Raw genomic sequence first — 16925 nt, 5'->3', positions numbered from 1 at the left:
GCGGAGAGGAGAGGAGCGGAGTGGAGAGGGGCGGGGAGAAGAGGAGCGGTGAGGAGAGGAGAGGAGCGGTCAGGAGAGGAGCGGTGAGGAGAGGAGCGGTGAGGAGAGGAGAGGAGCGGTGAGGAGAGGGGCGGGGAGGAGAGGGGCGGGGAGGAGAGGAGCGGTGAGGAGAGGGGCGGGGAGGAGAGGAGCGGTGAGGAGAGGAGAGGAGCGGTCAGGAGAGGAGCGGTGAGGAGAGGAGCGGTGAGGAGAGGAGAGGAGCGGTGAGGAGCGGGGCGGGGAGGAGAGGAGCGGTGAGGAGAGGAGAGGAGCGGTGAGGAGAGGAGCGGTGAGGAGAGGAGCGGTGAGGAGAGGGGCGGAGAGGAGAGGGGCGGGGAGGAGAGGGGCGGGGAGGAGAGGGGCGGGGAGGAGAGGAGCGGTGAGGAGAGGAGAGGAGCGGTGAGGAGAGGAGCGGTGAGGAGAGGAGAGGAGCGGTGAGGAGAGGAGCGGGGAGGAGAGGAGCGGGGAGGAGAGGGGCGGCGAGGAGAGGGGCGGGGAGGAGAGGAGAGGAGCGGTCAGGAGAGGAGCGGTGAGGAGAGGGGTGCAGAGGAGAGGGGCGGGGAGGAGAGGGGCGGGGAGGAGAGGAGCGGTAAGGAGAGGAGAGGAGCGGTGAGGAGAGGAGCGGTGAGGAGAGGAGCAGTGAGGAGAGGGGCGGAGAGGAGAGGGGCGGGGAGGAGAGGAGCGGTGAGGAGAGGGGCGGGGAGGAGAGGGGCGGTGAGGAGAGGGGCGGTGAGGAGAGGGGCGGGGAGGAGAGGGGCGGTGAGGAGAAGGGCGGCGAGGAGAGGGGCGGCGAGGAGAGGGGCGGTGAGGAGAGGGGCAGGGAGGAGAGGGGCGGTGAGGAGAGGGGCGGCGAGGAGAGGGGCGGTGAGGAGAGGGGCGGGGAGGAGAGGGGCGGTGAGGAGAGGGGCGGCGAGGAGAGGGGCGGGGAGGAGAGGAACAGTGAGGAAAGGGGCGGTGAGGAGAGGGGCGGTGAGGAGAGGGGCGGTGAGGAGAGGAGTGGCGAGGAGAGGAGCGGTGAGGAGAGGAGCGGCGAGGAGAGGAGCGGTGCGGTGAGGAGAGGGGCGGTGAGGAGAGGAGCGGTGAGGAGAGGAGAGGGACGGTGAGGAGAGGAGCGGTGAGGAGCGGTGAGGAGAGGAGCGGTGAGGAGAGGAGCGTCGAGGAGAGGAGCGGTGCGGTGAGGAGAGGGGCGGTGAGGAGAGGAGCGGTGAGGAGAGGAGAGGGACGGTGAGGAGAGGAGCGGTGAGGAGCGGTGAGGAGAGGAGCGGTGAGGAGAGGAGCGGCGAGGAGAGGAGCGGTGCGGTGAGGAGAGGGGCGGTGAGGAGAGGAGTGGCGAGGAGAGGAGCGGTGAGGAGAGGAGCGGCGAGGAGAGGAGCGGTGCGGTGAGGAGAGGGGCGGGGAGGAGAGGGGCGGTGCGGTGAGGAGAGGGGCGGGAAGGAGAGGAGCGGTGCGGTGAGGAGAGGGGCGGGGAGGAGAGGGGCGGTCAGGAGAGGGGCGGTGAGGAGAGGAGCGGTGAGGAGAGGAGCGGTGAGGAGAGAAGCGGTGAGGAGAGGAGCGGTGAGGAGAGGAGAGGGACGGTGAGGAGAGGAGCGGTGAGGAGCGGTGAGGAGAGGAGCGGTGAGGAGAGGAGAGGGGCGGTGAGGAGAGAAGTGGTGAGGAGAGAAGCGGTGAGGAGAGGAGCAGTGAGGAGGAGAGGGGCGGTGACGAGAGGAGCGGTGAGGAGAGAAGCGGTGAGGAGAGAAGCGGTGAGGAGAGGAGAGAGGCGGTGAGGAGAGGAGCGGTGAGGAGCGAAGCGGTGAGGAGAGGAGAGGGGCGGTGAGGAGAGGAGCGGTGAGGAGAGAAGCGGTGAGGAGAGGGGCGGTGAGGAGAGGGGCGGTGAGGAGAGGAGCGGTGAGGAGAGGAGCGGTGAGGAGAGGAGAGGGGCGGTGAGGAGAGTGGCGGGGCGGAGAGAAGCGGTGAGGAGAGGAGCGGTGAGGAGAGGAGCGGTGAGGAGAGGAGCGGTGAGGAGAGGAGTGGTGCGGAGAGAAGTGGTGAGGAGAGGAGCGGTGAGGAGAGAAGCGGTGAGGAGAGGGGCGGTGAGGAGAGGAGCGGTGAGGAGAGGAGAGGGGCGGTGAGGAGAGGAGCGGTGAGGAGAGGAGCGGTGAGGAGAGGATTGGTGAGGAGAGGGGCGGTGAGGAGAGGAGCGGTGAGGAGAGAAGCGGTGAGGAGAGAAGCGGTGAGGAGAGGAGCGGTGAGGAGAGGGGCGGTGAGGAGAGTGGCGGGGCGGAGAGAAGCGGTGAGGAGAGAAGCGGTGAGGAGAGGAGCGGTGAGGAGAGGAGCGGTGAGGAGAGGAGTGGTGCGGAGAGAAGCGGTGAGGAGAGGAGCGGTGAGGAGAGGAGCGGTGAGGAGAGGAGTGGTGCGGAGAGAAGTGGTGAGGAGAGGAGCGGTGAGGAGAGAAGCGGTGAGGAGAGGAGAGGGGCGGTGAGGAGAGGAGAGGAGCGGTCAGGAGAGAAGAAGGGCGGTGAGGAGAGGAGCGGTGAGGAGAGAAGCGGTGAGGAGAGGAGAGGGGTGGTGAGGAGAGGAGCGGTGAGGAGAGAAGCGGTGAGGAGAGGAGCGGTGAGGAGAGGATTGGTGAGGAGAGGGGCGGTGAGGAGAGGAGCGGTGAGGAGAGAAGCGGTGAGGAGAGAAGCGGTGAGGAGAGGAGCGGTGAGGAGAGGGGCTGTGAGGAGAGTGGCGGGGCGGAGAGAAGCGGTGAGGAGAGAAGCGGTGAGGAGAGGAGCGGTGAGGAGAGGAGTGGTGAGGAGAGGAGCGGTGAGGAGAGGAGTGGTGCGGAGAGAAGTGGTGAGGAGAGGAGCGGTGAGGAGAGAAGCGGTGAGGAGAGGAGAGGGGCGGTGCGGAGAGGAGCAGTGAGGAGAGAAGCAGTGAGGAGAGAAGCAGTGAGGAGAGGAGCGGTGAGGAGAGGAGAGGAGCGGTCAGGAGAGAAGCGGTGAGGAGAGGAGAAGGGCGGTGAGGAGAGGAGCGGTGAGGAGAGAAGCGGTGAGGAGAGGAGAGGGGCGGTGAGGAGAGGAGCGGTGACGAGAGAAGCGGTGAGGAGAGGAGCGGTGAGGAGAGGATTGGTGAGGAGAGGGGCGGTGAGGAGAGGAGCGGTGAGGAGAGAAGCGGTGAGGAGAGAAGCGGTGAGGAGAGGAGCGGTGAGGAGAGGGGCGGTGAGGAGAGTGGCGGGGCGGAGAGAAGCGGTGAGGAGAGAAGCGGTGAGGAGAGGAGTGGTGAGGAGAGGAGCGGTGAGGAGAGGAGTGGTGAGGAGAGGAGCGGTGAGGAGAGGAGCGGTGAGGAGAGAAGCAGTGAGGAGAGAAGCGGTGAGGAGAGGAGCGGTGAGGAGAGGAGAGGAGCGGTGAGGAGAGAAGCGGTGAGGAGAGAAGCGGTGAGGAGAGGAGCGGTGAGGAGAGGAGAGGAGTGGTGAGAAGAGGAGAGGGGCGGTGCGGAGAGGAGCGGTGAGGAGAGGAGCGGTGAGGAGAGGAGCGTGGAGGTGAGGAGCGTGGTGGTGAAGAGAGTGGTGGTGAGGAGAGTGGTGGTGAGGAGAGGAGCGGTGAGGAGAGGAGCGTGGAGGTGAGGAAAGTGGTGGTGAGGAGAGTGGAGTATTGCGTTGAGGAGTTTCTGGGGTGTTGTTGGGCAGGAGGAACAAGTGTAACAAAGGTGCTGTCTGTCTCTCTGTCCATGCCTATCTGTCTGTCGCTCTCTGTCAGTCTCTCTGTCAGTCTCTCTGTCTGTTTGTCTGTCTCTCTGTCTCTGTCTGTCTGTCTCTGTCAGTCTCTCTGTCTGTCTGTCTCTCTGTCTGTCACTTTCTCTGCTTGTTTGTCTCTCTGTGTCTCACTCTGTCTTTTTCTCTGTCTCTGCCTGTGTCTCTGTCTGTCTCTTTCTCTCTGTCTCTGTTTGTCTCTCTCTGTCAGTCTCTCTGTTTGTCTGTCTCTTTCTCTCTGTCTGTCTGTCTGTCTCTCTCTGTCAGCCTCTCTGTCTGTCTGTCTCTGCTTGCTTCTCTCTGTGTCTCACTCTGTCTTTTTCTCTGTCTCTGCCTGTGTCTCTGTCTGTCTCTTTCTCTCTGTCTCTGTTTGTCTCTCTCTGTCAGTCTCTCTGTTTGTCTGTCTCTTTCTCTCTGTCTGTCTGTCTGTCTCTCTCTGTCAGCCTCTCTGTCTGTCTGTCTCTGCTTGCTTGTCTCTGTGTCTCACTCTGTCTTTTTTTCTGTCTCTGCCTGTGTCTCTGTCTGTCTCTTTCTCTCTGTCTGTCTCTCTCTGTCAGTCTCTCTCTGTCAGTCTCTCTGTTTGTCTGTCTCTCTGTCTGTCTGTCTCTCTCTGTCAGTCTCTCTGTCTGTCTCTGCTTGCTTGTCTCTGTGTCTCACTCTGTCTTTTTCTCTGTCTCTGCCTGTGTCTCTGTCTGTCTCTTTCTCTCTGTCTGTCTCTCTCTGTCTGTCTCTCTCTGTCAGTCTCTCTGTCTGTCTCTGCTTGTTTGTCTCTCTGTGTCTCACTGTCTTTTTCTCTGTCTCTGCCTGTGTCTCTGTCTGTCTCTGTCTCTGTTTGTCTCTCTGTCTGTCTTTTTGCCTGTCAGTCTGTCTCTTTCTCTCTGTCTGTGTCTGTTTATCTGTATCTCTGTCTCTCTCTCTCTCTCTCTGTGGCAGTGGGACGGCAGGAAGAGTATCAGGCAGCGCTATCTCGGGCTGTTCCTCACTGCACTCTTTGCTCCGTGCTTGCACGGGCACACAGCATCATTCGGCGTCACTGAAAGTGTCCAGTGTTTCAGTACATTCCCCGCAGTCATTGACTGGAAGACAGCTTTCTCTGACCAGTCTGACCCGAGCCGAGCAAACAGCAGGGTGAACCGATTTGGAGCGCAGAAAGGGACTGGTTGCAACACCCTGGGTACGAAGCTATATCGAGAAAGAAAGAAGCGAGTGAGGACAGTCAACATGAGAACACATCACTTCTCCGCCACTTTCATCCTGTCTCTCAGCCTGGGTATCCTCCACCTCGCCAAAGGTAAGTCCTGGGAGTTTTATTCACACAACGTCTGAATTAAATGAACTACTGAGCGTCCTTCTGTATATTCCTGTGATTGTTCAGACATCACCGAGGAACAGGACTCAAGGCAAGCGGTACAGTCAATGCAACTGTAAATGTTTCTCTTTTCAATGGCATCACTTTTTGTGCCGGTGTTCTAAAAGCTGTTCGTTACAAAGACCATTTCAAGGTTTTTTAAAAGGACTCTTACCGATGTTGAAGGATTTCTACGAAACTGAGATAAGATTAATACCTAGGAGGGGTGTGTGTGTGTGTTTGCACCTTTTTATGTTATTTAAACCTGACAATTCCCCTCCGTTTCAAGAAGTCGTTTATCCAGAGAGCATGAAATATGCAGTTTGTGTAATATTACTGGAGCTGAGGAGAGTTTTAACCCTCTCAGCCCTGTTAATGAAAGATTCCGAGACCAAACCCCTCCAGTTCTCCTTCTCTGTCCGGAAGAAGTGAGAGTGAGAAAGGGGAAAGTGGTGTCCACAAAGCGCTTGTTTTATTGTGTGTTTTCTGCCACGCTGCTTATCCCTTGCTGTGGAAAGGGATATTTTACAGTAACTGGAATGGGAATTGGGATTGAGATGAGAGTGGGGAACAAACTATGCTTGTTCGGATGAAGATGTTGGGATGGGGACACATTACACTGAGATAACGGGCACTGTTTGGGGGCTGACGAAGAAAGCGAGCAAAGTGCTAATCTGATCGGGACGTTTCCATCGCGATGTGTCTGGACAGCCGATTCGCTGTATGTGTTTGTGTGTGTGTTGCTTCACTGATCCTCAGCACAGATGGTGAACGTTTTTCCTTTCTTGTAATCTTTAAGATTAAAAACATCAGTTCAGCAGTGAATGATGGATACTGGTCGGCAAACTTGAATGAAATGTGAAATTTCAAGCCGGTCCCATATCAGCCTTTTGTTCACCATGCTTTATTGTTTTATTTTTAACTCTGTAACTCCGGAGTCTGATTGCAATGTGTAGATATTTAATTCAAGATTTCCTTAGGTGTAGAGCTGCATTTTAAAAACTCAGCCCTTCTCAGCCGGTGCAGTTGATTATTTTTCTTTGATTTTAAACCTATAATGGTGGGTTAAATGTGGATGTTGGCTGCTGATTCTTGCTCCATCTGTGTTGGACAAAGCTGGGGGAAATGTTCACTGCGTCAGTGGGAGCAGAGAGACTGAGAGCTCTCAGTCTGTCCGCTCAGCTCACTCACTCTGCACCGCCCTATAAATCACAACACCCCTGGACTGCAAAGACACCAAGCAAACACCCATCAGAACGACCGGGACTGAGTGAGAGACAAGCAAGAGGGCGCAGCAATAATGGACACCATTCCGTATCGAGCAGAATGGAAACAATTCCCAATGCTATCTGCCATTTCCCTAAATATTCTTTAACAAAAAAAAAACACAAAAGCGCAGTAGAGAGGATCTTCTTTCAGCAGCTATTGTGTGTGTTTTGTCCTGTTCAAGTTATCTTGCTAATAACAGAAAGCCAAATGTAAACACAAAGCCGATTTCATTCGTCCTTTGAGCATTGAGGATTTTCGATACCGGAATTGTCTCCTATTTAGTTACTGATACAGAAATGAAATATAGTCACAGTTTTAATATGTATGGAACGAACTCTAAAGGGCACAGAATTTTCCTGCAAAACATTTTTACTGAGCCTATTCAGCCTATTTTTTGATCGTTTGCATTCTTTATTATTGAAGTGAGATTGAGCCGTGATAAAATCTTAATACAGATTGTCAAATCTTCAGAATTAAAACTGGGCCCACAGCTCTGTCATCAAGCTGAATTTATTATTATGTTGTAAATTATTAATCACGATGCTGTTTTAAAACCCATGCCGGTGTTGTACGCATGTGCTCCTACACAGCATGCATGTGTGTTTTTAGAACTTATTTTTAGGTCGATTTTGACTGAATTCAACTCTTTCTTTCCCCCTCATTCAAGTAAAAGGCTGGCGAAGCAATTCTTCAGAGAACAAAAGAATAAGATACGTGCGGCTTGAAATTTAAGGATTAGGTGTAATTGTTTATTGAACAATTTAAGATTAGTTTAAACAAAACAAGGTTGATTTTAAATTGGTCAACATAGGCCTTTTTATTTAAGCTGCCTTTTGATGGAGTACATTTAAGAAACTGTTAATTTAGGGTCTTCAAATACTTATTAAAATATCAAAGCATTTGACACTTAATGTGAGGGTATATCCATTGTACTTAGCAGGTGGTTCACATCAACTCTGCTGTTCTACGGACTGCACCTTTATTACTGTGAGAAACTTCTTGTCTGTCTGACTTCTTTTATTCTTGATTCTGTTTTTTTTTTACAGTAGTAGTCATTTTTCATTCCTCTCTGTTCCAGTCCCTTTCTGATTTACACCTTTGTGCCAAACTTCTTTCACAGGGGCCTTCTGAAGAAAATACTCCGCACAAATAACATGAAATACATGAATAAGACCGTCTGATTTGTCCCTGTAACCAGCATGTGCCAACAAGACAACTAGTGAAATGTAATTAGAAGCTACACAACACACCATTTTACTTTCTTTCTGGAATGTTTATCAGGTTATGGAAGTTTGCAACATTTTTGGAAATTAGTTTTTGCAATATGTTCAATACATTTTTTATATATGAACGCATTGGCCAAATATAAGACAATGGACAGTTGAGAAAATAATTAAATGTCCATTCCACAGTGGAAATAATATTTCATAATAACCTGTCCATTGTTTGTACAGTTAACAGTTATCATTGCAAACATTAAAACTTGGTTTGTTTAGGAAGTAACCTGTCTCCCTAATGGGTCACTTTTGTAAGCTGTTAGCTGTGAATTCCCCTTTTTCTACGCTTCCCAATGATACATCTTGTTGGTTGTAGAATGCAAGCTTATTCTTGTACTTCTATATGTGACTGACTCCTGGGTCATTTGGGGAGAGATGCAGTATAAAGGTCAAAATTAGAGGGCCATGTTCCCACAATCTAATTGATTGTGCCTCTTATTGGCCAGTTACAGAGCATCACAAACTACTGATTATTTGTTAGAACTGTGATGAGAAAGATGTGGCATGGGAAAAGCTTAAAATGGGAAGAGTTTTTAAAATTCAACTTACTGGCAGCTATATCCTTTAGGGCTTAGTCAGCTGCAGTACATAGAAGTCTCCTAATCAGAGTATAGGGTGTGCTATTGCTTCTCTCTGAGTTTCTTCAAAATTATGTTTGATATTGAGGAATATATTTGTCATTTGAAGGGGGAGGGCAGTAGGTGATGATCAGCAAAAAGTTTCCTTAACATTTGACCATTTGAAGCTTTGAGATTTCATGAAATCTGGAGCCTCATTTGACTGTCTATCACTGTGCGCTGACCACCTGATGTGTCTGTTTGTCCGGTGGGACAAGACATACCCAGGTATGGTGGTGGAAAAGTCTGGGATGTTGGCCGATAGACAGAATTCTGTGAATAAAACTAAGTCAAGCTATTATAAAAACAGAAAATGCTGGAAATACTCAGCAAGCTAGGCAGTATCTCTGGAGAGAAAAACAGAGTTAACGGCCAGGATTTTATCCTGGTGGTAGGGGTCTCGACAACCGGATAAAGTGAAGCCGAGATCCTCACACAACCTCTTCTCCAAGAGGCACTCAATCAGGCACTTAAGTAGACAGCGGCAGGACTTCCACAGCATAAAAGACCCCATCACCAGAAGTCCCACGCTTGGAGAACTGCCAGCCAATCAGAGGTCGACAGCTGCAGCGCCCCTGCAAAGGCGGTGGCTGCTCCTGGATGAGCACCTATCAGAGCCGAGGAGCACTGCTTGACCAAGGCCACAGGTAGGTTCAGGCAGGAGGGGTCTCATGAGCGGGGAGGGGGTACTTGAGGGGTGGGGGAGTTGGCAGCAAGAGCAAGGGGGTGGCTCTCAGTGGGCCCCCCCCTTTCTGATGCTGGGTCCCTCGTTCAGGCACTAATTGCCTTTTAACAAGGGAATCCACCCTCCCACCCCTCCGGAGCCGGGAAGCAGCCTGCATGGTTTTTCATGCCGGGCTTCCCATGCAGCAACAGGGCCGCCCGCCACATGGCTAATTGAGGCTGCCATGGGAAGAGGCCATGGTGTTAATTGCCCAGTTTTTACAGGACTTCCCGCTCTGGACTAAATGTTTGCAGAGGCGGGATGGTGGCAGGAACCCCCTAAACCCCTCCCCCTGCACCACTATCCCACCTGATTTTATGCTCTCCCCACCTCCAATTCCCCCCAACATTTCAGGTCGATGACATTTCATCATGACCTTCCGATGAAAGGTCATCGACCTGAAATGTTAACTCTGCTTCTCTCCCCACAGATGCTGCCTGACCTGCTGAGTATTTCCAGCAGTTTTTGTTTTCATTACAGATTTCCAGCATCTACAGTATTTTGATTAAGTCAAGCTAGTTTGAGGGGCATTTCCCAACTTGGTCACCAGTACGCAAATATTAATGAGGAACAGTTGGTGGGCCCACTGGGGTGAATTTGTCTGAGATTTTTCCTGATATGATAGTTGAGTCATAGCCAATAGGTCTATTTATTGCACGAGTTTGTGGAAGCCAAATGGGTCGGTGTTGCAGGATTATCTTCAAGAAGGACATTAGTCAGTGAACCAGTTGGGCTATTTACAGTAATTTAGCAGCTGTCATGTTTGCTTTTCTGGTGCTAGAACACAAATTATTGGATTTATTTAATTCAGTTTTTATAACTGGCAATTGTGCAATTTGAATTTCTGGGTTGCTTTTCCAGTACTATAACCAAGAGGGTACCACCAAATTTAGAGTAATAGAGTGTAAGCATTTAAGATTCAGCATTTGAATGCATGTACATCTCTTTTAAAGTTCGTTATAAAAGTATGAGATTCCTTTACTTTGCACGTGTGCATTGCTGCATAAATGTCCCCACCAATACTGGTATACCTTGACCGAGCTTTTAGAGTTACAGTTCAGAGCTGCTATTAAGTCAGAAACATCAGTACAAGGCAGTAACGGAGCAAAACATGGTTGCAACAGTGTTCAAGTAGCATCCAAGTTGTCACTCATCCATGAATGTCTGCGTAGCTCCGATGTCTTTAAATCAGATTCAAGCTCTATTCCTGGGCCTGATCAGTGCATTACTGATGGAGTGCTGTCATCTACCTACTCTGGTGGATATAAAAGAGCCTGTGGCACTATCTGAAGAAGAGCGAGAAGTTCATCTGTATCTTTGCCAACATTCCTCCCTCAACCAACTTCACCAAAGATAGATGATCTGATCATAAATTCATTTGCTCTTTGTGTACAAACTGTCAGTCATGTTTGACTATATAACAACAGTAACTGCATTGTTACGACCAGGTGAGAAAGGGGTCTACGGTTCCCTCTTAGCCTTCACCTAGTCTTACCATAACAGGGATTTAACTTTAAACACACCGTGCTTTTAGCTTCCCCTTGGTGAATTCTTGTTCACTAACTTCAAATTATAAGGCAAATAAACTAGCCAAACAGGTTTTTTTAGGTTTAAAGAAAAAAGGTTGAACTTTATTAAACTTAAACTCTAATTTGGTTAATGCCTAAGGATACACGACGCACGCATGCTAGCATGCATATGCGATACACACATGCAAATAGAGACAGAAAAGAGCAGAAGAAATGAAGTGGAAAAGTTTGAGGCAATATCTGAAGATAGTTTTGGTTACTGTTCTTCGAACTTGCTGTAAAGTCCTTGATAATAGGTTGGTCTTGCTTTTCATTGGGGCCCAGTATTCTTCTTAAATCTTGTTCGATGTAGGAGACTTGTCTCTCTTGTAGATGGTGCACATTTCATTATGTGAGGAGTCACGAATGGTGGTGCTGAACATTGTGCAATCATCTGCGAACATCCCCCCTTCTGACCTTATGATGGAGGGAAGTTCATTGATGGAGCAGCTGAAGATGGTTGGGCTTAGGACACTACCTTGAGCAACTCCTACAGTGATGTCCTGGGACTGAGACAATTGACCTCCAACAACCATAACCATCTTCCTTTATGCTAGGTATGACTCCAAACAGCAGAGAGCTTTCCCCTTGATTCCCATTGACTCCAGTTTCACTAGGGCTCTTTCATGCCATACTCAATCAAATGCTGCCTTGATGTCAAGGGCAGTCACTCTCACCTCACCTCTGGAGTTCAGCTCTTTGTCTATGTTTGGACAAAAGCTGTAATGAAGTCAGGAGCTGAGTGACCCTGGAAGAACCCAAACTGAGCATCAACACACAGATTATTGCTGAGCAAGTGCTGCTTGATCAGGCTGTCGAGGATCCCTTTCATCACTTTGCTGATGATTGAGAGTAGACTGATAGGACAGTAATTGGCTGGGTTGAATTTGTCCTGCTTTTGGTGTACAGCTCATACTTGGGCAATTTTCCACATTGCTGGGTAGATGCCTGTGTTGTAGCTGCACTGGAACAGGTTGGCGAAGGGTATGGCTAGTTCTGGAGCACAAGTCCTCAGTACTATTGTCGGAATGTTGTCAGGGCCTGTAGTCTTTGCAGTATCCAGTGCCTTCAGCCATTTCTTGATATCACGTGGAGTGAAGACTGGCATCTGTGATGCTAGGGATCTCAGGAGGAGGCCGAGATGGATCATCCACTCGGCACTTCTGGCTGAAGATGAATGCCTAGGCTCAAAGGTCTAGAATGCCCTCCCTAAACCTCTCCCCCACTCCACCTCTCTTTCCTCCTTTAAGATGCTCCTTAAAACCTGCCTTTTTGACCAAGCTTTTAGTCATCTGTCCTAATATCCTCTTATGTGGCTCAGTGTCAAATTTTATTTCTTAACATTCCTATGAAGCACCTTGGCATGTTTTACTGTGTTAAAGGCACTATATAAATGCAAGTGCTTGTGTGTAAAAATCACATTTTTAAAGTTGGGTCTGATAATTTTGTGTAGGATGTGTTGGGGCAGTGGGACAACTGAGTTGTTCTTGCAGAAGGCCAGTAGGGGCACAACTAATGCCTCCTTCTGTGCTGTAACCATGCTATGATTCTAATTATTGGCATGCTAATAAAGGCTCCTAAAGGTCTCAGGATTTGTAAATGTCTGTTGCTACCTAATAACTTGCAATGGCAGAGTTGAGCAAATAACTAAGACCATGCCCTATGTGGCTGATGGAAGACTAGAGGCATTCCTGGTTAGAACCTATGCCATGACAGAAACTGATGGCCATTGCAGATGTTTTGACACAAAATGTCCGCATTAATCCACTAAAATACATATTTAATCATTAACTTTTATTCTGGGAAAGTGAGAAAACCTCTACCGAGAAAATATGTGCATTGCTCAAGTTACATAATCCCTGTGTTCACTGGGGTGAAGCAAAATATAAATATAATTAAAATATAGACATAAAATGCTGGAAATAGTCCGCAGACAAGGCTGCATCCTTGGATAGAGAAAGGGAATTAGCATTTCAGCTTGGTGGCCTTTTGTCAGAACTGGAAAATGTTACAGTTGTAACAGATTTTAAGCAAGTACAGGAGCAAGGAAAGAGGCAGGGGATTGGAGGAAAGAACAAAAAAATAATGCTCTGTGATAAGGTGGAGGGCAGGAGTGATTAAATAAGAACAGGGATGAAGGTGCAAGGCAGAAGTGGGTGGTAATGAACCAATAATGGAAAAGATTGTCTGACAGGAGCTGTAAATGGCAACAGCAGAATCAATACCAGCACCTGCTGCCTTGGTATATCCATCGTTTCAGCCTATTCTTATCTCTCGGAACTGATTTCTTCCTATCCCCAATCTGTTTTTTTCTCCCCTTGCCCAGTCCCTTCCGACCTACATGTGTGATTGTCCCAATGCCCGCTGCCACTTTAATAGTTTCCAATTTCCCAGCCCTAACCGTCTCCTCTTCACCATCGACATCTAGTCCCTCTGTACCTCCATCCCCCACCAGGAGAGTCTGCAGCCCCTCTGCTTCTTCCTAGAATGGAAGCCCAACCAATCCCCATCCACCATCACCCTCCTCTGCCTGGCTAAACTTGTTCTTATGTTGAACAACTTCTCCTTTAACTCCTCTCACTTCCTCTAAATAAAAGGTCTCACTATAGGAACCCAAATGGGTCCTAGCTATGTCTGCCTTTCATGGGATGTATGGGACATTCATTGTTCCAGTTTTCCTCAGGTCTCTTCCTTAACCTCTTTTTCCAATACATTGATGACTGTTTTGGTGCTGTTTCCTGCTCTCACTCTGAACTGGGAAATTTCATCAACTTTGCTTCAAATTTCCAACCATCCCTCACCTTCACATGTTTTTTCCCTGTCACTTCCCTTCCCTTCCTTGACTTACTTATCTCCATTTCTCGAACAGGCTGTCAACCAATATTTGCTGAGCCCACAGACTCCCACAGCTACCTTGATTGCACTTTCTCCCACTTTTCTTCCTGTAAGGACTCTATTCCATTTTCCCAGTTTCTCCTTCTCCATCTCTGTTGCATCAGTTCTGACAATGCGATTTTTCTTAACAGTGCTTCTGATATGGCTTCTTTTTTTCTCAAATGAGGATCCCCTTCCACCATGGTTGACAGATCCCTTGAGCTTGTCTGTCCCATTTCCCACACTTCTGCTTTCACCCCTTCTTATTCTCCCAGAACCACGATAGGCTCCTTTGTCCTCACTTTCCACCCTGCCGACCTCCACATTCAATGGATCATCCTCTGCTATTTTTGCTACCTGAAGCACAATACCATCGCCAAACACATTTCAACATTTCAAAGGGACTATTCACTCTGCAATATCCTAGTCACTCTTCACCCCCAACATCCCTTCCACTTCCCATGGCACCTTCACATGCAAGCACTGGAGATGCAACGACTGCCCTTTAACCTCCTACTTTCGCAGGTGAAACAGCAATTTTCATGTATTTCTTTCAATTTTAGTACCCTGAATTTGCTGTTCATAATGTGGTCACCTGTATTTTAGGGAGACCAAATATAGATTGGGCAATCACTTTCTGGAACATCTCCGCTCAGTCTGCAAGCATGACCCTGAGCTTCTGGTTGCTTGGCATTTTAATTCTCCTCCCCACTCCCACTCTGACACCTCCTTGTCCTCCTACATTGTTCCAGTGAAGCTCAATGGAAGTATGAGGAGCAGCACCTAATCTTTGATTAGATATTTTACAATCTTCTGGGCTTGACACCAAGTTCAACAATTTCAGATCGTAACCATTGCTCCCATTTTTTCGGACAGTACATGCCAGTAACAGTTCTGCTGTTTCCACTTGCAACTCATCCAGGCCCATCTTTTGTTTCTTTTATTGTTCCATTACCAACCCCTTGCACTATCATCCCTTCTTGTCATTTAATCACTCCTACTTTCCACCGTATCACAGACCTTCCCTTTAGTTCTTTCCTCCTCTCCCCCCCCCCCCTTTGTTAATGATTCTGCTTTCCCATTTATACCTCCTCGAGACCCATCTTTTGTGTCTTTATTTGTCCCGTTACCATTTTGTTTTATCTTGCACCATCAGTCCTTTGTCATTTAATCACTCCTGCCTTCCACCCTACCACAGACCTTCCCTTTAGTTCTCTCCTCCCCCCACTCCCCCTTCCCTGCCTCTGTATTTGCTTAAAACCTGCTACACCTCTAACATTTTTCACTTCTGATGAAAGGTCATCGACCTGAAATGTTAACTCTGTTTCCCTCTCCATGGGTGAAGTCTGATCTGCTGAGTATTTCCAGCATTTTCTGTTTACATTTCAGGTTTCCAGCATTTGTAGTACTTTGGCTTTGTATGAATGTACTTCAGACTGGTACAATGAGATAATTGGAATATTTTTCCCTTTTTTCCTCTGTTAGAAATGGCATTTTTGTTCTTTTTAAGAGCTGTCAATCAAAATGGTGGGTGCTTTCAATTTTATTGCAGATGACTTCATGCAACACAAATTAATGGGAATAACAGAAAAAAGACCAGACGTAACCATTAATGATGTTTATTTACATTTAAGCAGCTAACAAAGATGAGCATGTGGTTAATTGAGTTCTGTACTGTTAAAAATGATTGAACAAAATGTTCAGAAAATCTGGTTTAAAGATTAAGACTTGCCAATACTGCTGGACTACCTGACTGTAAAACAGAATGGTCTTTTTATCCTGATCAGTGTCCCACATTCCTTGACTAAGTCGACTATTTCAAGGATCTTGAGGGACACCCATGAAAGGTATCATTAAAGATTAGCAGCATGAAGCATGAACATCAAGAACAGATATAAATGTGAATTTTGAAGTCTTGGAACTTACCGTTTTAAAGACAACAGTAACCACACAGACCAATGTAGATGTAAGGAAGGTAGAACGAGGGAAAATGTAATTGTAATAAAATCACATCACCATGCCGTGGCAAAGAGAAGCCACAGCAAGGAGGAGCCTGTGTGGCTGAAATCAATAATGTTAATGCTTATTGTCATTATGTTTCTAGCTCAAGCTGGAACACAGCTGGAGGGCAACTAGTGGCACAGTTATGGACCCAGCAGAGAGGCATTTAACTATCCATAGTGTGTTTAGTTGTCTTAATGTTAACTGTGGAGTTTGGATTGAGTGACCTGGTATGAATCTTCTACTGAATGATTATCTTCAAAATGTACAATGTGTCCACGCACTCTATGCATAAGTACTTATAAGTTTGTGCAATGACAATACAATACTCGAATGGAAGTGTGTTTTTATATACTCAATATCCACACTGTTCTCCTCAGAGTTAGAAGAATCAAGTAATTTACAGTGTCCGACAGCACACAATATGGTCCCCTTGTTTAGTGATATGTAAGAAGTATTGGGTGCAGCATAAGACACTAATGAAAAAGAAGGAAAAGTAGTGTTTGATGAGAGGCAATCAGGTGAAGGGGGGAGGTCTGAGTTACAGCCCATGTTAGTTAATGTTTCTGTTTTCCAACAAAAGATGCTATAGCACATGAACCATGTTGAGCAGTTACCTGGTCCAATATCCATGGCAGTACAAGTTCTGGGCTATCTGTTGTCTACACTGCTGTATGCCATTGATCAGGGAGCAGTAAAGGCCTGCTCGGGTCTGCAAATGAGACCCGACCCGAGCCCGACAGAACCCCATCCAACCCCAAGCCCAAACCGGCCCGAGTCCTGCCATTTTTCCCCACGCTCGACCCGAACATTAGTTAACCTACCTTCCATTTTTCACTTTGTTCCTTACTTGCACAACCATATGTCAAATGTTGCGGGTCCTGTCAGGTTTGGGTCGAGTAGCAGGCCTTTATCAGTGCTAATTGCAGTCGTGACCCCAGTAACATTGATACAACAATAGGGCCTTATGGCATGAAAGGTCACACTGCTACTTGTGGAACATTAAAAATTAAAGTCAAGGAAAGCTTCAAAACAGTGGGGTTGTGGACAGCCAGGACCTCCTAAAGGCCTACTGTTCAACACTCCAGAAGATCAGATGGCATTGTGAGGAGGTGGCTTCCAGCAGTGGTACACATAGAGGAATAAAGGAGCAGCTGAAATGACAAGTCAGATCAGCAGCAATTCAACAAAGCTTTGCTTTGGCTTCAAGTAACACTTCAGAAAGCACTGAGACTCAAGCAAATGATACTTCTGGCATTGATGAGGTACATTAAGAGTACTTGCAGATGCAGGCAGTTACAGTAAGCCAGTCAGTTTACTCAGAAGCTATTTTCCAATCCTATTTCTGGAACTGGAAAGGAGCCGGAAAAATGAAAGACACAATGTAGAAGTATGCAGATAGTACAATAGCAAAGTACATTGAGCACATACCTTATGTGTACTTAATTACTACTTATACGCTAAGTATAGAAAATTGTTTCTCTCCCACTATATTA

General features: G+C 48.2%; 1 protein-coding gene across 3 annotated transcripts in view; it reads left to right on the top strand.

Moving 5' to 3' along the window:
• Positions 1–4901: 4901 nt before the first annotated feature.
• The window catches only part of LOC137368681 (EGF-like repeat and discoidin I-like domain-containing protein 3), a 263542-nt gene continuing 251518 nt past the window's right edge, over positions 4902–16925 (top strand). For all 3 annotated transcript variants that reach the window (XM_068028831.1, XM_068028830.1, XM_068028829.1), the window contains exon 1: positions 4902–5042. In XM_068028831.1, coding sequence (XP_067884932.1) covers positions 4973–5042 — 70 coding nt within the window. In that variant the 5' untranslated portion in view covers positions 4902–4972. The remainder of the gene's footprint in view (positions 5043–16925) is intronic.

The sequence above is a fragment of the Heterodontus francisci genome, chromosome 4 (genome assembly GCF_036365525.1).
Source record: "Heterodontus francisci isolate sHetFra1 chromosome 4, sHetFra1.hap1, whole genome shotgun sequence".
NCBI classification, from domain to species: Eukaryota; Metazoa; Chordata; class Chondrichthyes; order Heterodontiformes; family Heterodontidae; genus Heterodontus; species Heterodontus francisci.
The sequence above is the reverse complement of the archived record's forward strand: the minus strand, read 5'-3'. Positions and strand labels throughout refer to the sequence as shown.